Source organism: Bos grunniens, chromosome 19, assembly GCF_055505025.1.
Source record: "Bos grunniens cultivar Pamir isolate PY7600 chromosome 19, Bosgru_T2T1.0, whole genome shotgun sequence".
Classification (NCBI taxonomy): Eukaryota; Metazoa; Chordata; class Mammalia; order Artiodactyla; family Bovidae; genus Bos; species Bos grunniens.
Window position 1 is genome coordinate 20,533,592 of NC_141183.1, and position 23,988 is coordinate 20,557,579.

Sequence of the window (23,988 nt, forward strand, 5' to 3'; positions counted from 1 at the left end):
TTGAAAAATGAGAGCTGAGGAACATCCGCTGAGGGCCAGGAGGTAAATACCAAGATAGAAGAACAGGAAAGAACAGGAGAAGGCAAGGCAAGAAGGAAGAGAAGAAGGAGGACCAGGATGAGAGGAAACAAGGGCCAAAGAGCCCCTTCCAACTGGACTCCTGGATTCACAGTCCTGGCAGGAATCCTCTCGGCGGCCATCCCCTTAGAAAGCCCGCATCCTCCTCTCCATTGTGAGGACTGGGGAGTCTCAGGAGAGACCTGGAATGGCCTAAAAAGCTATGAGAGCACAGAAAACCAAAGACAAAAGGATAAAAAAGCAAAACACATCAAAACCAGGAAGTGATTGGAAAACTTTAATAATCATTCCAGGCTCCTCACTGGCCATTCCTCTCCTCTCTGTGACAGGAACCCAGCAGGTTGGGGTCCACAGGGCTGAGACAGCCCTGTCTCTTGCAGCACAGGCTCAGGATGCTCCCAGCAGGGAGGGAAGGCAAGGGAGAGAAAGGACCCTGGAGGGTGAAGAGGGAGAAGAGGGCACAGACTCCCCAGCTCCCAGGCCTTCTTCTCCCCCACATTCCCTGGCCCTGGGGCCCCAGCCATATTCCCCATTCCAAGGAACACCTAGGAGGAGAAGCCCCCGTGGGAGAAGGCAGGGAGGTCAGGGGCACAGGCAGCAACCTGGGGCAGGCAAGCCAGGGAGTTGACCTCACAGGACCCAGCATCCTGGTCTTCTCGGAAGTAGATGGAGTCAGCAGAATTGATGGAGGAGTCCTCGTCAAAGAAGTTGCAGGGTCGCAGAAAGAAGCCCACACTGTTCCCCACTGTCACCATGTTGGGAATGTCCTCTGCATGTGGGATGTGCAGGAAACCAGCTGTCACCCAGGCCACCAGGTCCTAGCAGGGGAAGAAAGAGGGTCATAAGGCATGGCGCTGCTAAGGACACCTCTGCCTCCCATAGGATTCACTTTGGGAGCTCACCATCACTCAAGAGAGTTTTAAGTTTTAGACACGTTTTCATAGTAGTCCAGAAGTCACAGCATAAAAAATCAACTTCACATTAGGAGCAACACCAGCCTCCACTATCCCAGCCTGCAACTGCCATCTCTGACATTTCCCATTACATCACCATCAGCCTACCCATCGCAAGAGAAATGATGACACCCACAGGCTACTTCAACACCTCTCCTGACTCTGCGATAGTTCCCAAACTGTAACTGAGAGGAGGTGAATGGAGGAGGGAAGATCATGTTGTGGGTGACAGAAAAGGCTGACATTTAGAAATTAATCCTTTATACCATCTCACGCCAATCAGAATAGCTGCTATCCAAAAGTCTATGCTATGCTATGCTAAGTCACTTCAGTCATGTCTGACTCTGTGTGACCCTATAGACGGTAGCCTACCAGGCTCCCCCGTCCCTGGGATTCTCCAGGCAAGAACACTGGAGTGGGTTGCCATTTCCTTCTCCAATGAATGAAAGTGAAAAATGAAAGTGAAGTTGTTCAGTCGTGTCTGACTCTTAGCGACCCCATGGACTGCAGCCTACCAGGCTCCTCCATCCAAGGGATTTTCCAGGCAAGAGTACTGGAGTGGGGTGCCATTGCCTTCTCCGATCCAAAAGTCTACAAGCAATAAATGCTGGAGAGGGTGTGGAGAAAAGGGAACCCTCTTACACTGTTGGTGGGAATGCAAACTAGTACAGCCACTATGGAGAACAGTGTGGAGATTCCTTAAAAAACTAGAAATAGAACTGCCATATGACCCAGCAATCCCACTACTGGGCATACACACCTAGGAAATCAGAATTAAAAGAGACACGTGTACCCCAATGTTCATCGCAGCACTGTTTAAATAGCCAGGACACAGAAGCAACCTAGATGTCCATCAGCAGATGAATGGAAAAGAAAGTTGTGGTACATATACACAATGGAATATTACTCAGCTATTAAAAAGAATACATTTGAATCAGTTCTAATGAGGTGGATGAAACTGGAGCCTATTATACAGAGTGAAGTAAGCCAGAAAGAAAAACACCAATACAGTGTACTAACAAATATATATGGAATTTAGAAAGATGGTAATGATAACCCTGTATGCGAGACAGCAAAAGAGACACAGATGTATAGAACAGTCTTTTGGACTCTGTGGGAGAAGGCGAAGGTGGGATGATTTGAGAGAATAGCACTGAAACATATATATTATCATATGTGAAACAGGTTGCCAGTCCAGGTTCAATGCATGAGACAGGGTGCTCAGGGCTGGTGCACTGGGATGACCCAGAGGGATGGGCTGGGGAGGGAGCTGGTAGGGGGGTTCAGGATGGGAAACACATGTACACCCATGGCTGATCCATGTCAATGTATGGCAAAACCACTACAATATTGTAATTAGGCTCCAATTAAAATAAATTAAAAAATACTAAAATAAAATCTAAAATAAAATAAATTAAAAAAAAAAAATAAATTAATCCTGTAGTGGTGAAGACAGAAGCAGAGAAGTTTTAGATATAAGAGATGTGGTCTTCCCTGATCATTCCAGCCCTTCTGAATCCTGGGGCCCTTAAAGGACTCAGTCCACAGAGCAGAGACTGAAACTGCTGCTGCCTCATGAAAAAAGGCTGGAGCCTCAGCCAGGGTCTGCAGATGAACTCCCAGCTTAGGAAGTTTCCCTCCACAGGTAAGGAGCAGATCCACAAAAGCACAGAAGCACGAATCAGCTTAGCCCTTCAGGTGATCACGGGCTTTCAGGCCCCCACCTCAAGGGAAGGTGGGGCTGATCTCTGTGCCCCCCACAACTCCCTCATCTCCCACAGTCAGCTGACCTTTCCAGCAATGGTCTCATTGTTAATGAAGTCAGTAAAGTCCATGGTGGGAGTCCAGGGGTCATTCTGATTGAAGACGCTGGAGCTGCTGGGCTCTGTCTCCTTCCTCTGGGTCACGGCCAGCTGGTACCTAGAAATGCTCTGGTCAGGGGTCCATGGTCACCGTCCCTGTCCTGCTTCCTGATCATCATGGAAGGGAGCTGAGCCCATGGATCTCAGGTTTCCCCTCTCAGAGGAGAAGGGAGGAGCAAGAGCTGGTCAGGCAGCTGCCCTGCCCCCTCTGGAGTCTACCTGCTCCTGGTTTCAGAGTAGGAGCCAAAGACAAGGCCAGATTGAGTGTGTCCCTTGCTTCTCACCTCTCACCCAAAGATGTCCCCAATCTTTCAGGCCCCTCTACTGCAATCCTTGCCTCCCCTAGGGTGTCTTACCTCCCACATCCAAATCCACCTTGTAGTGGGCACTGTGGGTGTGGACGATGCCCAGTGTGTTCTCCCAAACCTGGTTTCCATATCTTCTGGCAGCACCAAAGTGGAACACTGAGCTAATGAAGCCCGTGGCATGGAATTTGACTTGAATGGCCCCACTGGGGTGAAAGATCACATCTAAAACATAGTCATAGTTGAACAAGGTCAACACAGATCTGAAGACCAGCACTGTCTCCACAAGACCCCCAAAATAGTGAGAAAACACATCTGAGTGGTGTCGCCTCAGAAGCAGGCCCTTGTTCTGCTCAAACACACAAAAGGCATCGTGTAGGGTCCTGGGGGCTTGGAACTCCAGAAGAAAGTGCCAGTCCACATAGGTGGCCAGATAGGGGCAGTCGACGCCACGGGTCAGGGGCGTGACAAACTTGCCCATGCCAAAGCCTCGATCCATGTATCGGTTCATCATTGCGAATGGGGTATTCCCACCATAGACAACCAGGATCTCTTGAAGGCTGATCTCATAAGCCAGCCATTCTCCCTGGAATTGAATGTAAGAGATCCTAGGACCACTGAAAGCTCCATGGCCAAAGGAGAAAGTCCACAATGAGGAGGTCACCTGACTGCCCTGGACTCTGAAGCAGGCACCCTGAGGATGGAACTGTAGAAGGGGAGCTGGACCCGGAGGCACCTGGGACTTCAGGGACCAGGACCCACCTGTGCCATCGTCTGGGATCACCACCACATTCACCTGGCCAGCCGCAAACTGCTCCTCCAGCTGGGCCAGACTCTTATAGTAGTGGCCCTGAATGAACACCTTCTGGATGGTCCACTGGTCCACTGGGTCCAGAGCCTTGTGATCTACCAGCAGCTCCAACCCCACAGGGTGCAGAAAGATCCCAGATCCTGAAATGTTATAGTACAGGGCAAACCACGTGGCCCTGTCCCCTGACTGGATACTGCGGGGAGCTGAGGTCAAGATGACCAGGTTCCTTCCTCCTTGGTTGTAGGAGCAGCAGTGGTGCAGGACACCAGCAGCCTGGGGCAGCTCTCTGTCGAAGATCAACCGGTCTATGTCCAGGGACTCTCAGATAAGAAAGGGACGTCGGTAATACGGCAGGGGGCCCCCATGACGCTCCACGGTCACATCCCGCATGTAAGAGGGCTGGGGCAGAGACCCCACCACCAGCTCAGTCACATTGGGCTGGGGTTGTCCGCCAAAGAAGACGATGGCCAGTGCCTCCCGGGCAGGTGGGGGGCTCCCCCTGTCCAGGTGGGCCAGGGCTGCAGCCTTGGGGGGCAGCTGCAGCTCTACCGAGAAGACACAGTTGTCTGAGGGTCAGGCCTGGCGTGCATCCACCAGGCCTGGCCCCAGCTTCTGGGTCAGGAAGCTCATAACAGTCGTCAGCTCTTCTTGGCTCAGTTCTGCAAACAGCTGGCTTTGTTCGGGGTGTGTCCAGGGCTGGACACTGGGGGATCTGGAGGGGCAGCGGGGAGGCAGGCTGGGATGACATTGCTTCCCAACGCCCTCCTCACTCCCAACACCACCTTCCTCCCTGCCCATCACCAGAAGAGTCCACAAGGACAGAAAAATGAAGATGAACATCGCTAAAGCTCTGGCTGTCTTCAGGCTCATGATTTGGAGTGCAGCATGCATGACGGACAGACCGATAGGACTGGGTGCACAGTGCCTCCTTCAGTGTCTGTAGGTTCCTGTCTTTGACTTGTGCTCGGGTCTATGCATTATATGTACACTAAGGACAAACAGCCGAGGAAAGAGGAGTGGCAGTGGTTGGAGGTTGGGGCGGGGCAGTGATCAGGCCAGGCTCAGAAGATGCAGCTGAGGTTATAACCTGAATTTTAAGTGGCCCATGTCAGCCTCTGTCCTCCTGTTTCAAATCAAACACTCAGCTTCACTGTTGGGGAACAAAATGGGGGAGGGATGGGTGTGGGAGACACAGCTGGAGGGAAGAAATGGTAGAAGTGATGGGTCTCGGAGCTCTTTTTCCACTCTCTTGATGGAACCTTGCTCCTTGCTACATGGCTGCAAGCAAAACTCCCCTGTGTTCATCCATCCAGCCAGATTCCATCTTCCTTCCTCTAGTCCATGAAGCCCTCTGATGAGGGCTCCCAGGCAGCAACCAGAACCCTAATGGCAGGCATAGGAGCCTGGAGAGTCATGCTGAGAACACCAATCACCTGTAGGGAGCTAGGGGGCTGAAGAGCAACCTAGCAACCTTCATCCCCAGGAAACCCTTTTCCAGAATGCTGCAGAGGCAGAGAACAAAGTCATCTCCATTGTCGGGCAGGTGATGCAGGGGAGACACCATCTTCTGTACAGCCAAGTCCTGTGGGAACCAGGAGAGACTGAGGTTCCAGACACGTGACATGCTTCCCTAGTGAACTGGGGGAAAGTCCTTTCCAAACTGGACATGTTCAACACCGCTTTCCCCAGAAGTCACCTTAGATGACATTGCAAACAGAGTATGTTTTCTGGAGGAGAATAGACAGTACATCCCAGCCAAAAGGATCAGAAGGTACAAAGAAACTGAAGAATCAGTACTTGAAGCACTTGACATGGGCAGGAAATGGCCAAGGTCAGCGCATTGGGTGTGAGGTAGAGACAGGAGTTGGTGGGACAGCAGAAGAGATCAGGTCAGGAGGGCTTGTGCAGTATGTGGGTCTTAAGCAAAGTAGGCATGGCAGAAAGACAGAAGTCTGGGCACATGTGAAACCAGGGAAATCAACCTGAGAAAGGTCAGGTTCTCCAGATACCAGCTGCTTCTGCAACCAGCTCTATTTTGATATGGAAATTCCACACACGGGTCATTTTGTGACCAACCTGGGGCCTCAGACTCTTACATCAATTGAATTGATAAAGAGGCCGGTGCAGTAAATCAAATGAGAGTTAACTGGTACTCGAGCTGCAGCAGGAAGGAGCAAGAACAAAACACAGGTTCCCTTGCTTGCCCTCTGTGGCCTGGTTCCTTCAGTGGAGTAAGAGTGGGGGCAGATCCGTGGAGCGGATTGAGGGCTGGCTTCGGTGGTCTGCCCACCCCTTTGGTGGTGCTGTGTGCAGGGGTCATGCCCAACCCTGCTCTTCTCCTTTCACCTCAGAAGCAGCAATACATTTCTGTGTTTTTTTGTGTCTCATTGTTCATAACTGCCCGGACTGCCCAGTGCTTGCAGATATTTTTAGTCTGTTACAGGTTGTATTCTGTTGCTCAAGGAGATATCTGTCCAGGTGCCAAGTGTAAGCACTCCAGTACAGGGTCTCTGGCCCTAGCCTGTCTCAGTTTGAAATGGTTCATGTAGACTTTGTAATAAAGGGGTGGACAGAATCTGAGGTCAAACCCGGCCCTGGCCCCATGGCAAGCCTTTCCAGCCCAGGAACTTCATTCTGGATCCTTTGATAAATGATGGTGTTTCCTCCCAGCTTAGAACACATTGTCAAGAGGAACACTTTTTGTCCTGACCAGTGTTACCAATCACAGATCAAGAATGTCCACCCTGGTGGGGATCCCCAGGTCTCCTCAGTTCAGTTCAGTTCAGTCGCTCAGTCGTGTCCGACTCTTTGCAACCCCATTAATTGCAGCACGCCAGGCCTCCCTGTCCATCACCAGCTCCCAGAGTTCACCCAAACTCATGTCCATCGAGTCGGTGATAACATCCAGCCATCTCATCCTCTGTTGTCCTCTTCTCCTCCTGCCCCCAATCCCTCCCAGCATCAGAGTCTTTTCCAATGAGTCAACTCTTTGCATGAGGTGGCCAAAGTATTGGAGTTTCAGCTTTAGTATCAGTCCTTCCAAAGAACACCCAGGACTGATCTCCTTTAGAATGGCCTGGTTGGATCTCCTTGCAGTCCAAGGGACTCTCAAGTGTCTTCTCCAACACCACGGTTCAAAAGCATCAATTCTTCAGCGCTCAGCCTTCTTCACAGTCCAACTCTCATATCCATACATGACTACTGGAAAAACCATAGCCTTGACTAGATGGACCTTTGTTGGCAAAGTAATGTCTCTGCTTTTTAATATGCTATCTAGGTTGGTCATGATTTCCTTCCAAGAGGAGAGGCAGTGATGATCAGGGAGTGGGAGGGAGAGCTTTGGCCTGACCTTGAGGAGGAACTGATATAGCAGAAGGTGCCCCTCTGCCCACCTTCTCTAGAAGCCTCTTGCTGTCACATTGCTTCCTCTGAATTCGTGTCAACCTAGGCTTCACAATCATCATATCACACACCATAAACAACTGTTTGAAGGTGTTTCTGTTGGACAGTTACTCAGAGGAAAGGAGCTACACATCCTGCTTCTTCCAGTAAGTTTTATTTCCCTTTGGACAAACTTGCTCGCAGCCTGTGTGAATGTGCTGAAGGTGACTCGATCCCTGGGAGCCAGGTGCCATCCCCGGTCCCCAGGCTGGGCCCCAGAACGTGCTGCCTGAGCCTGCCTGCTGTCCCTGAGTCCCCATGAGGCCAGTGGAACCGCTCTGGATGCCCTCCTCACTGTACTCTGATCTGCACCCCAGGGGTACAGCTCCAGCTTCAATGCTGAGAGAGCACCGAGTGTGTCAAAGACAGAAGTGAGGACAGCGACAGGAGGCAAAGGGTCAGATGAGGCCAGTGACCTCCAGGACAGAGAAGAAGTGAGGAATCTGAGCAATGTGGCCGGGGGTGTTGGCGGGACGTGGTGTCTGATTGGGTGGGTGTGTGAGAAAGGATACAGACTCTTTGGTGACACAAGGATACCAGGTCTCCATTGGGTGACTTGGGAGGGTGAGGGGCCTTCTCCAGAAGAAGGACCTACAAGAAGAGCAGCAAGTTGAAGGAGGATTCCAACAAGCTTGAGGTGAGGTTCCTGTGGGAAGCCTGATCATAGATGCCCAGAAAAAAGGCCATTGGGTCTATAGGTTTCAAGGGCCAGAGGACAGCCTCTAGGCTAGAAATAGAGATTTGTGTCAAACAACAAAAGGTAGTCACTGGCTCAGATGATAAAGAACCTGCCTGCGATATGGGAGACCTAGGTTTGATCCCTGGGTTGGGAAGATTCTCCAAAGAAAGAAATGACCACCCACTCCAGTATTCTTGCCTGGAGAATTCCATGGATAGAGGAGTCTGGCGGGCTACAGTCGATGGGGTGGCAAAGAGTTGACACGACTGAGCGACTAATGCACAGAGATAGGAAGCCTGAGATCACCCAGAGAGGACTCTGCAGAGGGGAGAGAGGAGAGCAGGGCCAGAGTCCAGAAGATGCCCATGTGTGGGGCTGAACAGGTTGGTGGGCACGGTAAAGGCAAAGGAGCTGGCATAAGAGGCTGAGAAGCAGCCAGCAAGCCCTCGGAGGGGTCAGAATGGGAGGAGGTCATGACAGGCGAGAGTTTTCAGTGAGGACTAATCAGAGAAGACCAATGCCTCCCAGAAGTCCAGAAAGTGATGGCTGGAAGGGACTGTGATTCGATTCTGCATCAGCACTTGGAAGAGCGGGATAAGGAGGGACTGGGTGGGAAAGGGAAGCTGGAGGTGGGAAAAGGAGAGCTGTCCTTGAAGGAAGGCATCCGAGAAGCACAAGCTGAGGGAAGACCTTGTCCTGGAGAGTCAGGGTCCTGGCAGAGACTTAATGAGGTGTGAGTCAAGAGCCAGTCAAGAGGGAGAGATATAAAGTTCAGGGAGAGGGTTGGATAAATGAGAAAGAACATTTTTGGGAGCAGCTGGAGGGGTGGGTTTCCCCTTAAAACAAGTAAACAGGCTGTAGAATTAATGAGCCCATTCTCACTGATATGTGCTGTGCTATGTTGATTCAGTCGTGTCTGACTCTTCTCGACCCTATGGACTGTAGTCTGCCAAGCTCCTCTGTCCTTGGGATTCTCCAGGCAAGAATACTGGAAAGGGTAGCCGATTCTCACTGATAAGTCTCATCAGAGAAGCTGTCAGCAGGACCTCATACACCTTTTTTATTTGGTTAAGGGTATCCCCTTTTCCTAAACCCACCAAGCATTGCATAAAGTATACAAGGATCTTCTACACAATTATTAGTATCTCATCACCACACAAACTACTAGTGATTTTTGGCTGGGATTTTACCTTATTCAGTAACTGAACCTGCCAGGTGGTAAGTGTTCCTAAATATAGCAGTGCTCTGGGACTTCTCAGACAGTCCAGTGGGTAACATTCCCCTGTTCCCAGTGCAGGGGCCTTGGTTGGATCCCTGGTTGGGGAACTAGATCCCACATGCTACAGCTAAGATTGAAGGTCCTTCATGCCACAACTAAGACCTAGCACAGCCGAAGAAAGGAAGAAAGAAAAATATTAGAAAACAACAATAACAACAACAACACTTTAAAAAAAAAAGCTGTAAGCGGGCATCCACACACACTCACAGGCACACTCCACTTGCAAACACTCACAGCCTTGGTCTGGACATGGGAGTCAAGGCAATGACTTGCAACTTATTCAACCAGGCTGGGGAAGGGGTGGACACCGCATTTCTTTCTTCCTCTTGCCTCCAGCACTGACTATTGTGCAACTGGTCAGAAAAAGGAGCCAAGAGGAGGTGGAGACTACACATAAGAGTGTCATGGAGAAGTTCAATGACTCAGGTCAGAGAAAGAAGAGGCATCAAGGCAGTATCAGAACCACAGAGGCTACAGCACCCATTTTTCTCCTCCGTCTCAGTCTTTAGACCCTCATTCCCTCAGTCTCTCTCCTCTGTCACTCTGACTTTCACTTCAGGTCATTTTATAAATTCACCCACCCAGCACTGGCCCTCTCTCCTGACTGAGGGCTTTCTCCCTGTTCTTAGGAAGCTTGCTTCTGGTCAGATCACCTCCATCCACTGTTGACTCAGAAGAGAACCTGGGCTTGGAGCAGGATAGAAGGGAGCAGAAGCTTCTGTGCTCCCTGGATATGATCTCCCTCAGATTAGAAGCTGAGCAGCATGTGAAATCTGTTTCCTGTCCCTCACTGCCCAGCCCTGCCTGGGCTTCCAGCAGGTGGAAGTCACCCCTCCCCATTGCCTCTCATTCCCCCTCTTCGAAGTGAGGCAGACAGAGAAAGTGAGCAAGAGACAGCAAAAGAGATTTCTTGACATTTAACATTTTTTCCTGGAAATATACAGGCAAGAAGAGACAGAGGGGTCACCAGAGGCCACACCTCTGTGCAATGCAGGAGACCCAGGTTCTATCCCTAGGTCAGGAAGATTCCCTGGAGAAAGAAAAGGCAACACACTCCAGTATTCCTACCTAGATAAGTCCATCCATAGAGGAACCTGGTAGGCTACAGGCCATGGGGTCACAAACAGCTGGCCATGATTGACTGACTAAGCACAGAGGCCACAGCCATTTCTCTGGGTCTCAAACACTTGAAAAAATTGAGTCTCTGGGCAGAGTACCCTCCCCCACCCTACCCCTTCCCAAAAGAAAAGTTACTTTAAAGAATGAAGTCAGAACTTATTTAGCCCCATTTATTATTTGAATAATAATAAATGAATAGGTAATACAGTCACATAGTTCAAAATTCAAAATGTACAAAAGGATATATAGTATCAAGTCTCCCTCCCAAATCCCTACCTCCTGTTCCTCTTCACAGAGGCAACCAGTGTTACCCGTGTCTTCTGAATATGCATCTATAAGATATGAAAATATGGATTTATATGATCCTCCCCCATGGTAGGAGGTGAAACACAAATGAAGGTGCCCATACACAATTCTGTGCATTGCCTTGCTCTTTAGAAGAATAATTTCTATAAAAAGATATAGTTTTATAGCTGCAGAGTATTTCTTTGTCAAGCTGTGTTAGAACTTACTTAACAAATCTTCTAGGGAAGCAGAGTTCTATTATGTCCGATCTTTGGACATTTGTGGAGAGACCCCGGATCCTGTAGGGACAGCCTGTGGGGGAGGCTCCAGCCCCAGAGGCCCTGGCTCATTTGCATGCTCACACGTGATTGGTCCGCCCCTGGCCCCATGGCATGGTGTGACTGGTCTTTCTGCTTCTCACCCTTGGCTCTCACCCAGTCACCTATGTTGGCTATTGCCAAGTTCAGAGGACCCTGGTCACACCACACACCTGGCACAAAATGACCACTCCTCATTACCACTGCACCCACAAACCACCTCAAGTGCTAACTAGAGCTGCTGCTGTCTCCATGAGCATCCTCTGCAAGAGGATGCAAGACAGGCCTATACAAATGGGCAGAAAGAACTGTGGGGAAACACCTTGCCCCAGGACTGGGGGAAGGGGCGGCTCCCAGACACAGGGAGACAGACGGGGCCTGTCCTCTCAAGCTAGATGTCCCTTGCATTTTCAGACTTCCACAGGCCTAGAGTCAGGAGAGGAGACCAGAGTTGAAAAGTGAGAGCTGAGGAACATCTCCTCAGGGCTGGGATGTAAATCCCAGGTTATAAGAATAGGTAAGAACAGGAGGAGGTGAGGCAAGAAGGAAGAGGGAGAAGGAGGACCAGGATGAGAGGAAACATGGGCCAAAGAGCCCCTTCCAGCTGGACTCCTGGATTCACAAGCCTGCCAGGAACCCTGCCCACGGCCTCTAGGCATCCATCCCCAGAGAGACCTCGCTTCCTCTCCTCTCAAGTGAGGACTGGGGAGTCTCAGGAGAGACCTGGCATGGCCTAAAACCATTTGGGGAAAGCAGAAAGCAAAGACAAAAGAAAAGAAAATGAAAAACACCAAACCGTGGAGTCTTTTAGAAACGTGTAACCATGACTCCAGCCTCTCGGCTGACCGTTCCTCTCCTCTGCGACAGGAACCCAGCAGGTTGGGGTGCGCAGAGCTGAGAAGCCCCTGATTCAGGCAGCATAGCTTCAGGATGATCCCAGTGAGGCGGTAAGCAAGGGAGGACGATGGAGGAGAGAGAGGACCCAGGGGTGTGAGGAGGGAAAAGAGGGCACAGGCTCCCCAGTTCCTGGCCCTTCTCCCCACACTCCCAGACCCTAGAGCCACAGTCACATATCCCATCCCAGGAAACACCTAATTGGTAAAGAAGCCCCCGTGGGAGAAGGCAGGGAGATCAGGGGCACAGGCAGGATCCTTGGGCAGACAAGCCAGGGAGTTGACCTCACAGGACCCAGCATCCTGGTGTTTGTGGAAGTAGATTGAGTCAGCAGAATTGACGGAGGGGTCCTCATCAAAGAAGTTGTAGGGTCGCAGAAAGAAGCCCACACCGTTCCCCACTGTCACCGTGTTGGGAATGTCCTCTGCATGTGGGATGTGCAGGAAACCGGCTGTCACCCAGGCCACCAAGTCCTAGTGAGGCAAGAAAGAGGGTCATGAGGCCTGGTGCTGCTAAGGACACGTCTGCCTCCCACAGGATTCACTTAGGGAGTCCACCATCACTCTCAGTTCAGTTCAGTTCAGTCACTCAGTCGTATCTGACTCTTTGCAACCCCATAAATCGCAGCACGCCAGGCCACCCTGTCCATCACCAACTCCCGAAGTTTACCCAAACTCATATCCATCAAGTCAGTGATGCTATCCAGCCATCTCATTCTCTGTCGTCCCCTTCTCCTTTTGCCCCCAATCCCTCCCAGCATCACCATCACTCTAGAGGGCTTTAAACCTTTTTTTCATAGTAACCCAGAAGTCAAAGCATAAAGAATCAACTTCATATTAGGAGCAACACCAGCCTCCAATGTCCCAGCCTGCAAGTGCCATCTCTGACATTTCCCATCACATCACCATCAGCCGACCCATCCCAAGAGAAATGATGACAACCACAGGCTACTTCAGCACTTCCCCCAACACTGGGAGAGTTCCCAAACTGTAACTGAAGGAAGGAAAATGGAGGAGAGTATATCAGGTTTGGGTGGCAGAAAAGTTCAGCATTTGGAAATTAATCCTTTAGTGGTGAAGACAGAAATGGAGAAGTTTTAGGTATAAGAGATGTGGTCTTCCCTGGTCATTCCAGCCCTTCTGAATCCTGGAGCCTTTAAAGGACTCAGTCCACAAGCAGAGACTGAGAGAGCTGCTGCCTCTTGAGGAGAGGCTGGAACCTCAGCCAGGGTCTGCAGATGAACTCCCAGCTTAGGAAGTTTCCCCCCACAAATAGTGAGCAGATACACAAAAGCACAGAAGCAGAAGTCAGCTCAGCCCTTCAGCTGATCACGGGCTTTCAGGCCCCCAGCCAAAGGAAGCTGGGGCTGATCTCTGTGCCTCCCACCCCTCCCTCTTCTCCCACAGTCAGCTGACCTTTCCAGCAATGGTCTCATTGTTGATGAAGTCAGCAAAGTCCACAGTGGGAGTCCAGGGGTCATTCTGATTGAAGACACTGGTGCTGCTGGGCTCTGTCTCCTTCCTCTGGGTCACGGCCAGCTGGTACCTAGAGATGTTCTGGTCAGGGGTCCATGGTCACCGTCCCTGTCCTGCTGCCTGATCATCATGGAAGGGAGCTGAGCCCATGGACCTCAGCTTCCCAGCTCATCCACACCCTCACCGTGATGTCACCCTAGTGTGCAGCCGGCTTCCTGTACATCCCACATCCCACCTGGTGGTTGGCCAACATTTTTTTTTTAAAGATACAGTGCTTGGCTGATCTTTTTCTTTGTGTTTCTTTTCTTTTTGACCTGAGCCCAACATCTTTTCATGTCCTTTTCCTGTTGATCCCTTTGGATTTCACAGCATCAGAAAAACAGGAAAGACTTATCTGCCTGGGCCTTAGCCTTCCAAGGGAACCACGTGTCTACTGTAGGCCTTTTGATAACCAGGAAATGTTTTGTGCTCTTACCTCACCTCGTGTAGATCTTGAACTGGGTTCCCAGTTGCCCCTCCCAACATGTGCTTCTCATCTCATCCACCCACCTCCAACAATACACACCACCCACCTCCCCCAGCTGATGGCTCTCTCTGTGGAGCTGTTCTGGGGCAGCGGCCTCCCAGCAAAGCTGACCGTCTGGATGCGATAGCCGCGAGGGTGCCCCCACTTGTTGCTCTGCTTGCTGGCCAGGTACAGGTAGCGAGGGGAGGCCCCTCCCAGGGGGAAGGCGGCCTGCTCCTCAGTCTCCAGCTGCTTCCGGGTCACCTGCAGCCTCTGTATCTGGTGCTCAGGGCTCCAGGGTACCGTTGTGGGGACAAAAGCCATGTCCTCAGCCCAGACCCAGTTCTCCAGTCCTGGAGGGGTGAGAGGATGAGGAAGGGCTGGTCAGGCAGCTGCGCCACCCCACGGACTCTGCCTGCACCTGGCTTCAGAGTAGGGGCCAAAGAGACCAGACTCACTGTGTCCCCTGCTTCCCTCCCCTCATCCCAGTATCTCCACATCTTTCAGCCAAAGCTGGTGACCTCTGAAATATTTCTTTGAGCATTTCACTCCTTCCTTGTTTCACACTTATTAGTGAAGACACCTGTGCTCAGTGCTGGGGACACTCTGATGAATGCAACCTTACCCTTCTGCTCTCACAGAAGTCCAAGGAAAGCCAAGCCCTAAAGAGCCTACAGTGTGAGAGGAGCACATTCAACATTCACAGTTAGAGGAACCCAGGTACAGGCAGGAAGAGAGGCAGTTCTGGTCCACGTTTCAGCTTGGCCTTAAGGATGTCACCATCTGAGATGGCATGGCAAAGTATTCAAGGCTGGAGCAAAAGAGGAGCAAAAGCAAAGAAGCCCAACTGTCACCTATTGTGTGTGTTTCCAGGGACACAGAGGGTGAGGGTGTGGCTAAAACAGCAAAGGGAAGCATCTGGAAGGCAGGTGGCAGCTGCCCTCTGAAGGGACAGGCCTGGCTGGTCCTTTTGCAGTTGGGAATCCATTAGTGATGGGGAAACTGGGAAGTGTGTGAGGGAGCAGGCTGTCCTGGGCTGGAAGGTCCCTCTGAGCACAGGGTGAACCCTGGAGTCGAAGTAGCAAAGAGAGGCCTAGCGCCCAGCAGGGACAACAGGAAGGCCAGGCGACGGGTTGGAGATATTCAGCAGCAGAACAGAAAGAAAAATCTGGTGATGAAATCAATGTGGGGAACAACAGTGAAATGTCATGGACTCCTAAATATCCAATTACCTTGGCTCTCTGTGACCACCAACTCCAGAAACTTTTTGGAATAGTCCACAGTATCCTCTCTACCCTTCACATTTAAATGTATTGTGCCCAGAAATGAAAACTCAAGGAGGAGGGGGGCCCACCTGCCAAGGAAATGTGCTCCTGGGGATATCCAGAGCTGGCATACATGTGCCAGGGACTCAGCAGAATGCACCCAGATCTTCCCCAACACCAGCACTGCAGGCAGACACAGATAAGCCAAAAAACAAATGTCTGCCTCACTCAAGTTGGGCCCGTATAGGTGCCAGGGAGGGAGGAGGGCAAAGAGGACCCTTAGCCTGGATACTGTCTCTTCTCTAAGCTGAGCTTTTCCCCAAGATTTTCTGATGAGGTCATGTGGATGGAGTCTGGCATCTCTGTACCCAGCCAGTGAGCTAAGATCACAGGGAAATTCAACAGTCAACTCTCTCCCATCCAGCTAAGAGAAAGCATGAAACTCCAAAACCGCATACCCACATCTTCCTTTCCTGGGAAATCTCCATCAAACCCAAAGCAAATAGTGACAACTCCTCAACCCCCTGTACAAAATCAATGCCTCTGCCAGCATGTCTTACCTCCCACATCCAGATCCACCTTGTAGTGGGCACTGTGGGTGTGGACGGTGCCCAGTGTGTTCTCCCGAACCTGGTTTCCGTATTTTTGGGCAGTACCAAAGAAGAACGCTGAGCTGATATAGCCCGTGGCATGGAATTTGACTTCTATGGCCCCATTGGGGTGAAAGACCATATCCCACACATAGTCATAGTTGAGCAAGGTTGACACAGATCTGAAGACCAGCACTGTCTCCACAAGACCCCCAAAATACTGGGAAATAAAATCTGAGTGGTGTCGCCTCAGGGGCAGGCCCTTGTTCTGCTCAAACACACAAAAGGCATCATGTAGGGTCCTGGGGGCTTGAGACTCCAGAAGGAAGTGCCAGTCCACATAGGTGGCCAGATAGGGGCAGTCCACCCCTCGGGTCAGGGGCGTGGCGAATTTGCCCATGCCAAAGCAGCCATCCATATAGCGAGTGAGCATTGCTGCTGGGGTATTCCCACCATAAATAGCCACGGCCTCTTGCAGGCTGATCTCATAAGCCAGTCGTTCTCCTTGGAATCGAATGTCAAAGATCCTAGGACCACTGAAAGCTCCGAGGCCAAAGGAGAAAGTCCACAATGAGGAGGTCACTCGACTGCCCTGGACACTGAAGCGGGCGCCCTGAGGATGGAACTGCAGAGGTGGAGTTGGACCCGGGGGCACCTGGGACTTCAGGGACCAGGACCCACCTGTGCCATTGTTTGGGATCACCACCACATTCACCCGGCCAGCCTCAAACTGCTCCTCCAGCTGGGCCAGACTTTCATAGTAGCGGCCTTGAAAGAACACCTTCTGGATGGTCCACTGGGCAGGGTCCAGAGCCTTGTGATCTACCAGCAGCTCTAACCCCACAGGGTGCAGATAGTACCCAGCCCCTGAGATGTTGTAGTAGAGGCCAAACCAGGTGGCCCGGTCACCTGATTGCAAACCGCGGGGGGCTGTGGTCATGGTCACCAGGTTCCCTCCTCCTTGTTTGTAGGAGCAGCAGTGGTGCAGGACACCAGCAGCCTGGGGCAGTTCTCTGTTGAAGATCATCTGGTCTATGTCCAGGTACTCTCGGAGAAGCACGGGGCGTCGGTAATAGGGCAGGGGGCCCCCATGACGCTCCACGGTCACATCCCGCATGTAGGAGGGCTGGGGCAGCGGCCCCACCACCAGCTCAGTCACATTGGGTTGGGGTTGTCTGCCAAAGAAGACGATGGCCAGTGCCTCCCGGGCAGGTGGGGGGCTCCTCCTGTCCAGGTGGGCCAGGGCTGCAGCCTTGGGGGGCAGCTGCAGCTCTACCGAGAAGATGCAGTTGTCAGAGGGTCGGGCCTGGGCTGCATCCACCAGGTCTGGCCCCAGCTTCTGGGTCAGGAATCTCATCACAGCTGTCAGCTCTTCTCGGCTCAGGTCTGCAAACAGCTGGTTCTGGCCAGGGTGTGTCCAGGGCTGGACACTGGGGGTTCCGGAGGGGCAGTAGTGAGGTTGGCTGGCTTCACCCCCATCTCCTCCCCTGCCAGCTATTAAGACACACACCAAGGCAAAGATGGTGATGACAGCCAGAGCAAGGAGCACCAGGGTGGTCTTCTGGTTCATGGTCCCGTGATTACAGAGACAGAGGATTGAACCAAACTGGAAATGTGTTCTCAGGCCAGCAGAAGAGGGTCTCTTTTGGCCCCTGTATTGAGGGTTCCTGGACTCTGGCTGAGGTTTTCAGTATTCCGATGCAAAGGAAACAGAAGGTGGGGAGAGCATGGGAAGGCTGGGGGCGGGGTGGGACGGCTGGGGCGGGGCTAAGGCAGGGCCCCAGCGATTTCCACAGCCCTTACATGGCTTTGTCTTCCAGACTCCCAATTCAGATTCTGCTCTCTGGGTCAAGGGAGCTCTGGTGTACGGGGAAGGGGTGGTGGGGATTTCAAAATAATGCAGCTAACCAGAATGAGCACAGAAATGCATAGAAATGTCAGAGGGGGGCAGCCCCTTGTCCCCCTCAACCCCTCTTCTTTCCCTAGCCCTCACTTTTCCAGGGCCAGATGTTTCCTTTCCTGCAACTGGAACTACTGTCCTCCTTCCAAGAATACCCCCCACCCCCCTTCTTCAGTTTCCCAAGCAGCATTTCTTGGCCAGGTCTGTCCCCCTTGCCCCCTCTCCTCCCTGGCTAATTTCCCTGGCCAGAATCCCTAATATTCTCTGGGGGATTCTAGATACTTCAAAAGTCAAACAGAAGAAATTCAAGTAAAAATCTCATAATACTCTTTATTATAAATTACACACACCATGAGGTTTTTCAAAAATTCTATTTTTCCATTTCAATGCACATGCATAAAGAAATGTCTGGTATAATGTTCACCAAATGTGAATACCAGCTATTTCTGAGTGGTAGGATTTGTGAGGGGTTTTGCCTGAATATTTTAATAATGGCATCATTTGTATAAATTCATCATTTTTAAGACAATGAATTGGAAACAGGAGTTTACCAACAGGGTATATGGGGGTTTATGTGGTAGGAGGCTATTTCCCAAGGGTCGAGTGTCAGGAGAGCAGGAAGTGGAAATAGGAAGGAAGGTACAGGTCTTAGCACCACCACCACCCTGCCCTGCCCATGTTCCTCCATACACTCAGGGCTACAAGTCTTGGTAAGAGAAAGGCGGCAGGTCTGGGACACAGGCTGCCAGGTGGGGAACACAGGCCACATGATTCACACTGCAGAGCCCAGCATCCTGGCCTTTCTCAAAGTAGACACTGCCAGGGGAGAAGATGGAGGGGTCCTCATCAAAGAAGTTATAGGGTCGGAGCAAGAAGCCAACTCTGTTCCCCAGAGTCACTGTGTTGGGGACATCCTCAGCGTGGGGGATGTGCAGGAAGCTGGCTGTAACCCAAGCTACCAGGTCCTGCAGGAAGAGGAGGAGCTGGAGATTTTGGAGGCAAGACCCGGAGAACCTCCCCTCAGCCACAATCCCCAGTCTCCAGCCCCAGGCCCAAATAACAGGCTTCTCATCCATGTTAGCAGCTGTAGTTTGGTCTCAGAGCTAATCTCACCCTAGGAGGGAAGAGCCATGTTGGTCATCAGGGGACTCCCTGGCCCCTAATCTAACAGCTGGAAACCTACCATACCCTCCATCCTATAGCCATGACACTAGGCTCAGGGGAGCCCTGGTCCTCTGCCCCTAGGGCTACCAACCTCTCCTAAGAGGGTCTCATTGTTGATGAAGTCAGCAAAGGCCGCAGTGGCTGTCCAGATGTCATTCTGGTAATAGATGCTGCTGCTCTGGGACTCCTCCTCCTTCCTCCGGGTCACCGCAAGCTGGTATCTAACCAGGAATGTTGTAGGAAGGGCAGTGTCAGGAAACATCAAGGGCCTGGACAGCCCAGATAGCCTTTGAATCAGGTTCTGTGTGAGACTGATTCCCGTCCCATTATCTGCTTGGATCTGAGAGATCCAGGGGTGAAGGGCCCACTGAGGTTAGTGAGCTGGGGTCTCTTAAGAGCTGGGATGGGAAGGGGACCAGCCCTTCCCTACCACCCAGTTCCCCGGGGCCCTCCTCACCTCCCCCAGCTGAGGGCCCTCTCCATGGTGCTGTCCAGCGGCATGTGTATGCCAAGAGGGCTGTGGATCTGGATTCGGTACCCGCGCTGATGACCCCAGGCATTAGTCTGGTTGCTAGCCAAGTAAAGGTATCGGGGAAGGGGGCTCCCCAAGAAAAAAGCCGTCAGGTCCTCCCTTCCCAGGACCTGCCGAGTCAGCTGTGGGCGCTGCAGTTGGTGCTCCGGACTCCAAGGGGCTGCCACAGGTTTAAACACCACGTCTTCAGCTACCACCCAGTTTTTCAGCCCTGCCAGGGTGAGGGGAGGGAGAGGAGTTCCACACCAGGTGAGACAGGTCCCTTGTCATCTCCGTGACGCCCACTGCACTGGCCTGAAAAAGGGCTGCAGAGCCCAGCAGACAGCACTCTGCACTGGGAACCAGGTTTGGACTTGAGGGCTAGCTGATCTTCTTTGAACCTGTCCTGTCCAATAGCTACCACCGGTTACAAGTGGCTCTTTCAATTTAAAACTTCAGTTCCTCAGTCACACTAGCTACATTCCAAGTGCTCAACAGCTACCTATGGTTGGTGGCTAACAGACTTGACAAGGCAGGCGTGTATTTCTATTGCTGCAGAAAGTTCTGGGCCCTGGTCTATCCAATAGACCTTGGACCAATTATTTGCTTCTCTGTAGTGAAGCAAATTTGATTCAGCTTGTGAATCTCTACACTAGGCATAAAAAAAGTTGTTCTGTGGCTGAGCTCCATAAATGGAAAAGCACACACAGGTGGCTAACAACATTCTTCTAACTATGAAAGGGATTTTTGTCTTGGAGAAGCTGGCTGGAAAAACCTGATCCCCTCTTCTGGTGCCCTGCATCCTCCTCCTGACTCTGAAACTTTGTTTTTCTTCTCTTCTCAATTTGGCAGGGACCACTTTGTCTTTTTCATAAATAAATACATTTGTATCTTTAAATTGTCTGGGGTGATCTCTGAAAGCTTATACTCTTTCTGCAGGTTCAGACTGTCAGTTCCTTCCAGTCTGACTTCCATGAAGGTGCTGGCACAAGGGAGCTGTCTTGAATGCAGCCAGTGCCCTGTGTGCAGGCGTCTGACACAGCCCCTGGCCCACAGCACGAGCCTGCGCTGCATGCTCTAAGGATCCAGTAAGTGTTACTTGATTTTACATCCTAAGACAAGGCTCTTTAACGTCAAAGTGCTGGAGAGAAAACTTCACATCAGAAAATAGTCATATACCGAATCTGTCAAAGAATAATCTAGTTAATACTAGCATTTCCATCATGCTATTTTCTTAGCTCTCCTCCCCTCCACCTCCACACCACACACACAGAGGGACATGTGCCATCTTTACACTCAAGAGGATATGAAAATGTTTCACAAGAAATATGCCGAGTTACGGTGCATTATACATGGGGAGCCACTTTCCGACCCATCTCCCCCCACCCTCCTCGATTTCTGTAACTGTAAAATAGACAGGGTCTGGCGGATTCCAAATTTTCTCTCTGGGCGAATAATCTGATTTGGTTCATTATTTTCTGAACTGGACAAAAATCTGTCAAGAGGAGAAAGCCCTTGGTGCTTAGAGCCCTACTTGAGAAATCCCTCTACATTTGCATCAAGCCTGTTATAGACCTGCCATGTCACTGGAGAGCCTACTGTGATGACGAGTGCTGGCAGCAATGGGCTGGGCCTCCCCAGAAGGCGCCTGGGCCCCTATGCTGTCTCCCTAGTCGTCTGAAATCCTGTGGGAGCAGCCCCCAGCCAGCTACTCCCTCTCTCAGGCCCCGGCACTACCTCCACTCTATAAACCTCTTTAGATGCTGCTTCCTACCTCTGCTCATCCCCTTGCTTTCCCCACCTCCACACTCTCTCAGAATAACGAAGAACTCAGAGCCCCAATTCCAGCTGCATCCAGCCTGACAAGGCCAGTTCCCTACCCACAGACAGGCTAAGGCAGCCAGCTAGCCAGCACGGCCATTACGTTCCGTTTTAAAGTTTCAGGTCAGAGGGGCCAGGCAGTGGAACCCTATCTTCTGCTAAACACCCAGCAGACCCAGCATCTAGGCTAACTGCAGTCAAAACACTCACATCAGTCCCTGCTGTTGCCACAATAAACTGTGGTATTGGAATGCCACCCTCTTACCTCTTTGGGCCTGATGTGGAGGTCTCCCTCCCCTCTGGCCCACCCCAACTCTCCGTCCTCATCCCCCGGGGCACTCACCTGCCACATCCAGGTCCAGCTTGAAGTGGAAGGCATGTGTGTGCACCGCCCCCAGCACTCGCTCCCCCACGCGGTTCCCAAAAAGGAGGCTCTCCTCTCCCCCGCTCAGGAAAGCTGTGTTGATGTAGCCCGTGGCATGGACCCGCCCTTCGAGTGCCCCATTTGGGTGCAACACAAAGTCCCAAATGTAGTCATAGTTGCCTACAGAGGACACAGACCTGACTACGAGGGCCGAGCCAGCCAAACCACCATAGAAATGACTCTGAAGCTGATTGTGGTGCCTTCGGAGAGGGAGTCCCTGGGCCTCCTCAAATACACACACAGCCCCCGGGAGCAGCTGGACTGCCCCTTGACCCACCAACACGTGGGTGTCCACCATGGTAGACTGGTAGGGGCAGTCTACTCCCCGCACCAAGCCCCGGCTGTGACGGCCAAGTCCATAGCTGCTATCAAGGTATCTGGTCATCATGGTCTTGGGCGAATCGGCACCATAGACAGACAGACACTCCTGGACACTGACTTCATAGGCCACTCGCTCACCCTTGAACCGAACATCAAAAATTCTCATGCCACTGAATGCCCCATGGCCAAAGGTAAATGTCCAGAGGAAAGACTCCACCAGGTGCCCTTGGACGCTGTACCGGGAGCCCTGAGGTGAGAACTCAAGAGGGGGGAGAGGACCTGGGGACACCCGGGAGCGGAGGGATGAGGCCCCATCTGGCAGGGGTAGAGGAACTCTAACCACGTCCAGCCGGCCAGCCTTAAACTCCCATTCCAACTGACCCAAGTCTGAATAGTAGTGGCCGAGGTAGAAAACCTGCTGGACAGCCCAGTGGGCAGGGTCCAGAGCCCTATGGTCCAGCAGTAGCTCGAGCCCCACGGGGTGAAGAAAAATCCCGACACCTGAGATGTTATGGTAGAGGGCTATCCAGGTAGCACGGTCCCCTGAGCGCAAGCCACGAGGGGTGGCATGCAGAGCCGCCAAAGTGGAGCCATTGTAGTTGAAGACAGAAGCCAGGAAGACTGGGGCCTTGGGGAACTCCACCTTTTTCAGATGCATCCACATCTGGGCAGACTCGGTTGCCAGCACGGGGCGTCGGTGATACGGCAGGGGGCCCCCATGACGCTCCACGGTCACATCCCGCATGTAGGAGGGCTGGGGCAGCGGCCCCACCACCAGCTCAGTCACATTGGGTTGGGGTTGTCTGCCAAAGAAGACGATGGCCAGTGCCTCCCGGGCAGGTGGGGGCCTCCCCCTGTCCAGGTGGGCTAGGGCTGCAGCCTTGGGGGGCAGCTGCAGCTCTACCGAGAAGATGCAGTTGTCTGAGGGTCGGGCCTGGGCTGCATCCGCCAGGTCTGGCCCCAGCTTCTGGGTCAGGAAGCTCATCACAGCCATCAGCTCTTCTCGGCTCAGGTCTGCAAACAGCTGGCTCTGGCCAGGGTGTGTCCAGGGCTGGGCACGGGGGGATACAGAGGGGCAGCGGGGAGGCAGGCTGGAGCCACCACGGCTGGTCAGCAAGACATAGGCCAGGGCAAAGATGGTGATGAGAGACAGTGCCAGGAACACAAGGACTACCTTGAGATTCATGGTGAATGCAGAGAGCTGAAAGGAGAGTCCCACCAGCTGCTCCTTCCAGTTACTGACATCAAATCAGGGTTTATATTCAGGAGGATGGATAGGAATAGCGAAAACTCCACCCTGTGGGTTGGACGGGAAATTTCGGACCTTGATTTATATAATTCTGCTCCAATTTTCTGTTCTGTGGTTTGGCTCAAGGTACGGCTTCCACGTGCATCGCCTTGGCCCATCCCTGAATTCCTCCCAGCAGCACGGTCAGTACCGGCTCCCAAGTGCCATCATTTAGAGCAGATTAGAGGGCATTTGTATACACGCTAAACTCTACCTTCTGCCCAGAATGGGTCTGAGGAAGAATGCAAATCTTAGATGCCCGATCAAGTCCTATGAGCTACATGCAACCACTCTGGCCACTTTCCTACCTTCTGGCAGGCACTACCCCCAGTATTTCCAGGATCCACTGCCCAGTTCAGCAGTAAGCACTGTGTTCTGCCAGATGCCTAAGGCCAAGCCCTTGATCTGTAGTCTCAGGCCTCTTCCATCTAGTCGGTTGAGAAACGAGTGGTGAAGACCTGGCCACAGCAGTCAATTTGTATACCATCGCAGGTCCCGAAGCGGCGTGACCTCAGGGGACTTACTTATCATGAGACTCAGTGTCCTGATCTATAAAGAAGGGATAAAACTACCCTAGAGATTCATGGAGAATCAATGTGATCACGCAGATAAAGTGCTTCACAGAGCTTGACACGGGGCAGGCATTCAAAAACAGTCAGCTACAGGTACTGATCTCTGAAACAGAATAGAAGAAATGTTCC

General features: G+C 52.0%; 2 protein-coding genes and 1 pseudogene across 5 annotated transcripts; all 3 read right to left on the reverse strand.

The window, feature by feature from the left end:
* Window positions 1-340: 340 nt before the first annotated feature.
* Window positions 341-9,403, reverse strand: LOC147351555 (primary amine oxidase, lung isozyme-like; annotated as a pseudogene). The gene is made up of 3 exons (XR_015147580.1): window positions 3,250-9,403; window positions 2,822-2,951; window positions 341-896 (listed from the first exon to the last, which is right to left on the reverse strand). The product of XR_015147580.1 is annotated as a primary amine oxidase, lung isozyme-like (transcript).
* Window positions 341-17,560, reverse strand: LOC147351554 (amine oxidase [copper-containing] 3). Of its 3 annotated transcripts, XR_015147578.1 has the most exons (5): window positions 15,829-17,560; window positions 14,071-14,356; window positions 13,439-13,568; window positions 10,804-12,496; window positions 341-896 (listed from the first exon to the last, which is right to left on the reverse strand). XR_015147578.1 is itself a non-coding variant. In XM_086357555.1 (4 exons), exons 1-4 carry the CDS (start codon window positions 17,426-17,428, stop codon window positions 12,221-12,223), a joined length of 2,292 nt encoding a protein of 763 aa, XP_086213681.1. In that variant the 5' UTR covers window positions 17,429-17,560; the 3' UTR covers window positions 10,684-12,220. The 3 variants fall into 3 exon arrangements, 1 of the variants encoding a protein (XP_086213681.1); XR_015147579.1 differs by lacking the exon at window positions 341-896 and having other exon boundaries at window positions 10,684-12,496; window positions 13,439-13,618; XM_086357555.1 differs by lacking the exon at window positions 341-896 and having other exon boundaries at window positions 10,684-12,496.
* A 502-nt stretch (window positions 17,561-18,062) lies between these two features.
* On the reverse strand, window positions 18,063-23,962 carry AOC2 (amine oxidase copper containing 2). The gene is made up of 4 exons (XM_086357564.1): window positions 21,598-23,962; window positions 19,380-19,665; window positions 19,014-19,143; window positions 18,063-18,723 (listed from the first exon to the last, which is right to left on the reverse strand). The coding sequence occupies exons 1-4, from the start codon at window positions 23,183-23,185 to the stop codon at window positions 18,457-18,459; spliced, it is 2,271 nt and encodes a 756-aa protein (XP_086213690.1). The 5' UTR covers window positions 23,186-23,962; the 3' UTR covers window positions 18,063-18,456.
* Window positions 23,963-23,988: the final 26 nt, after the last annotated feature.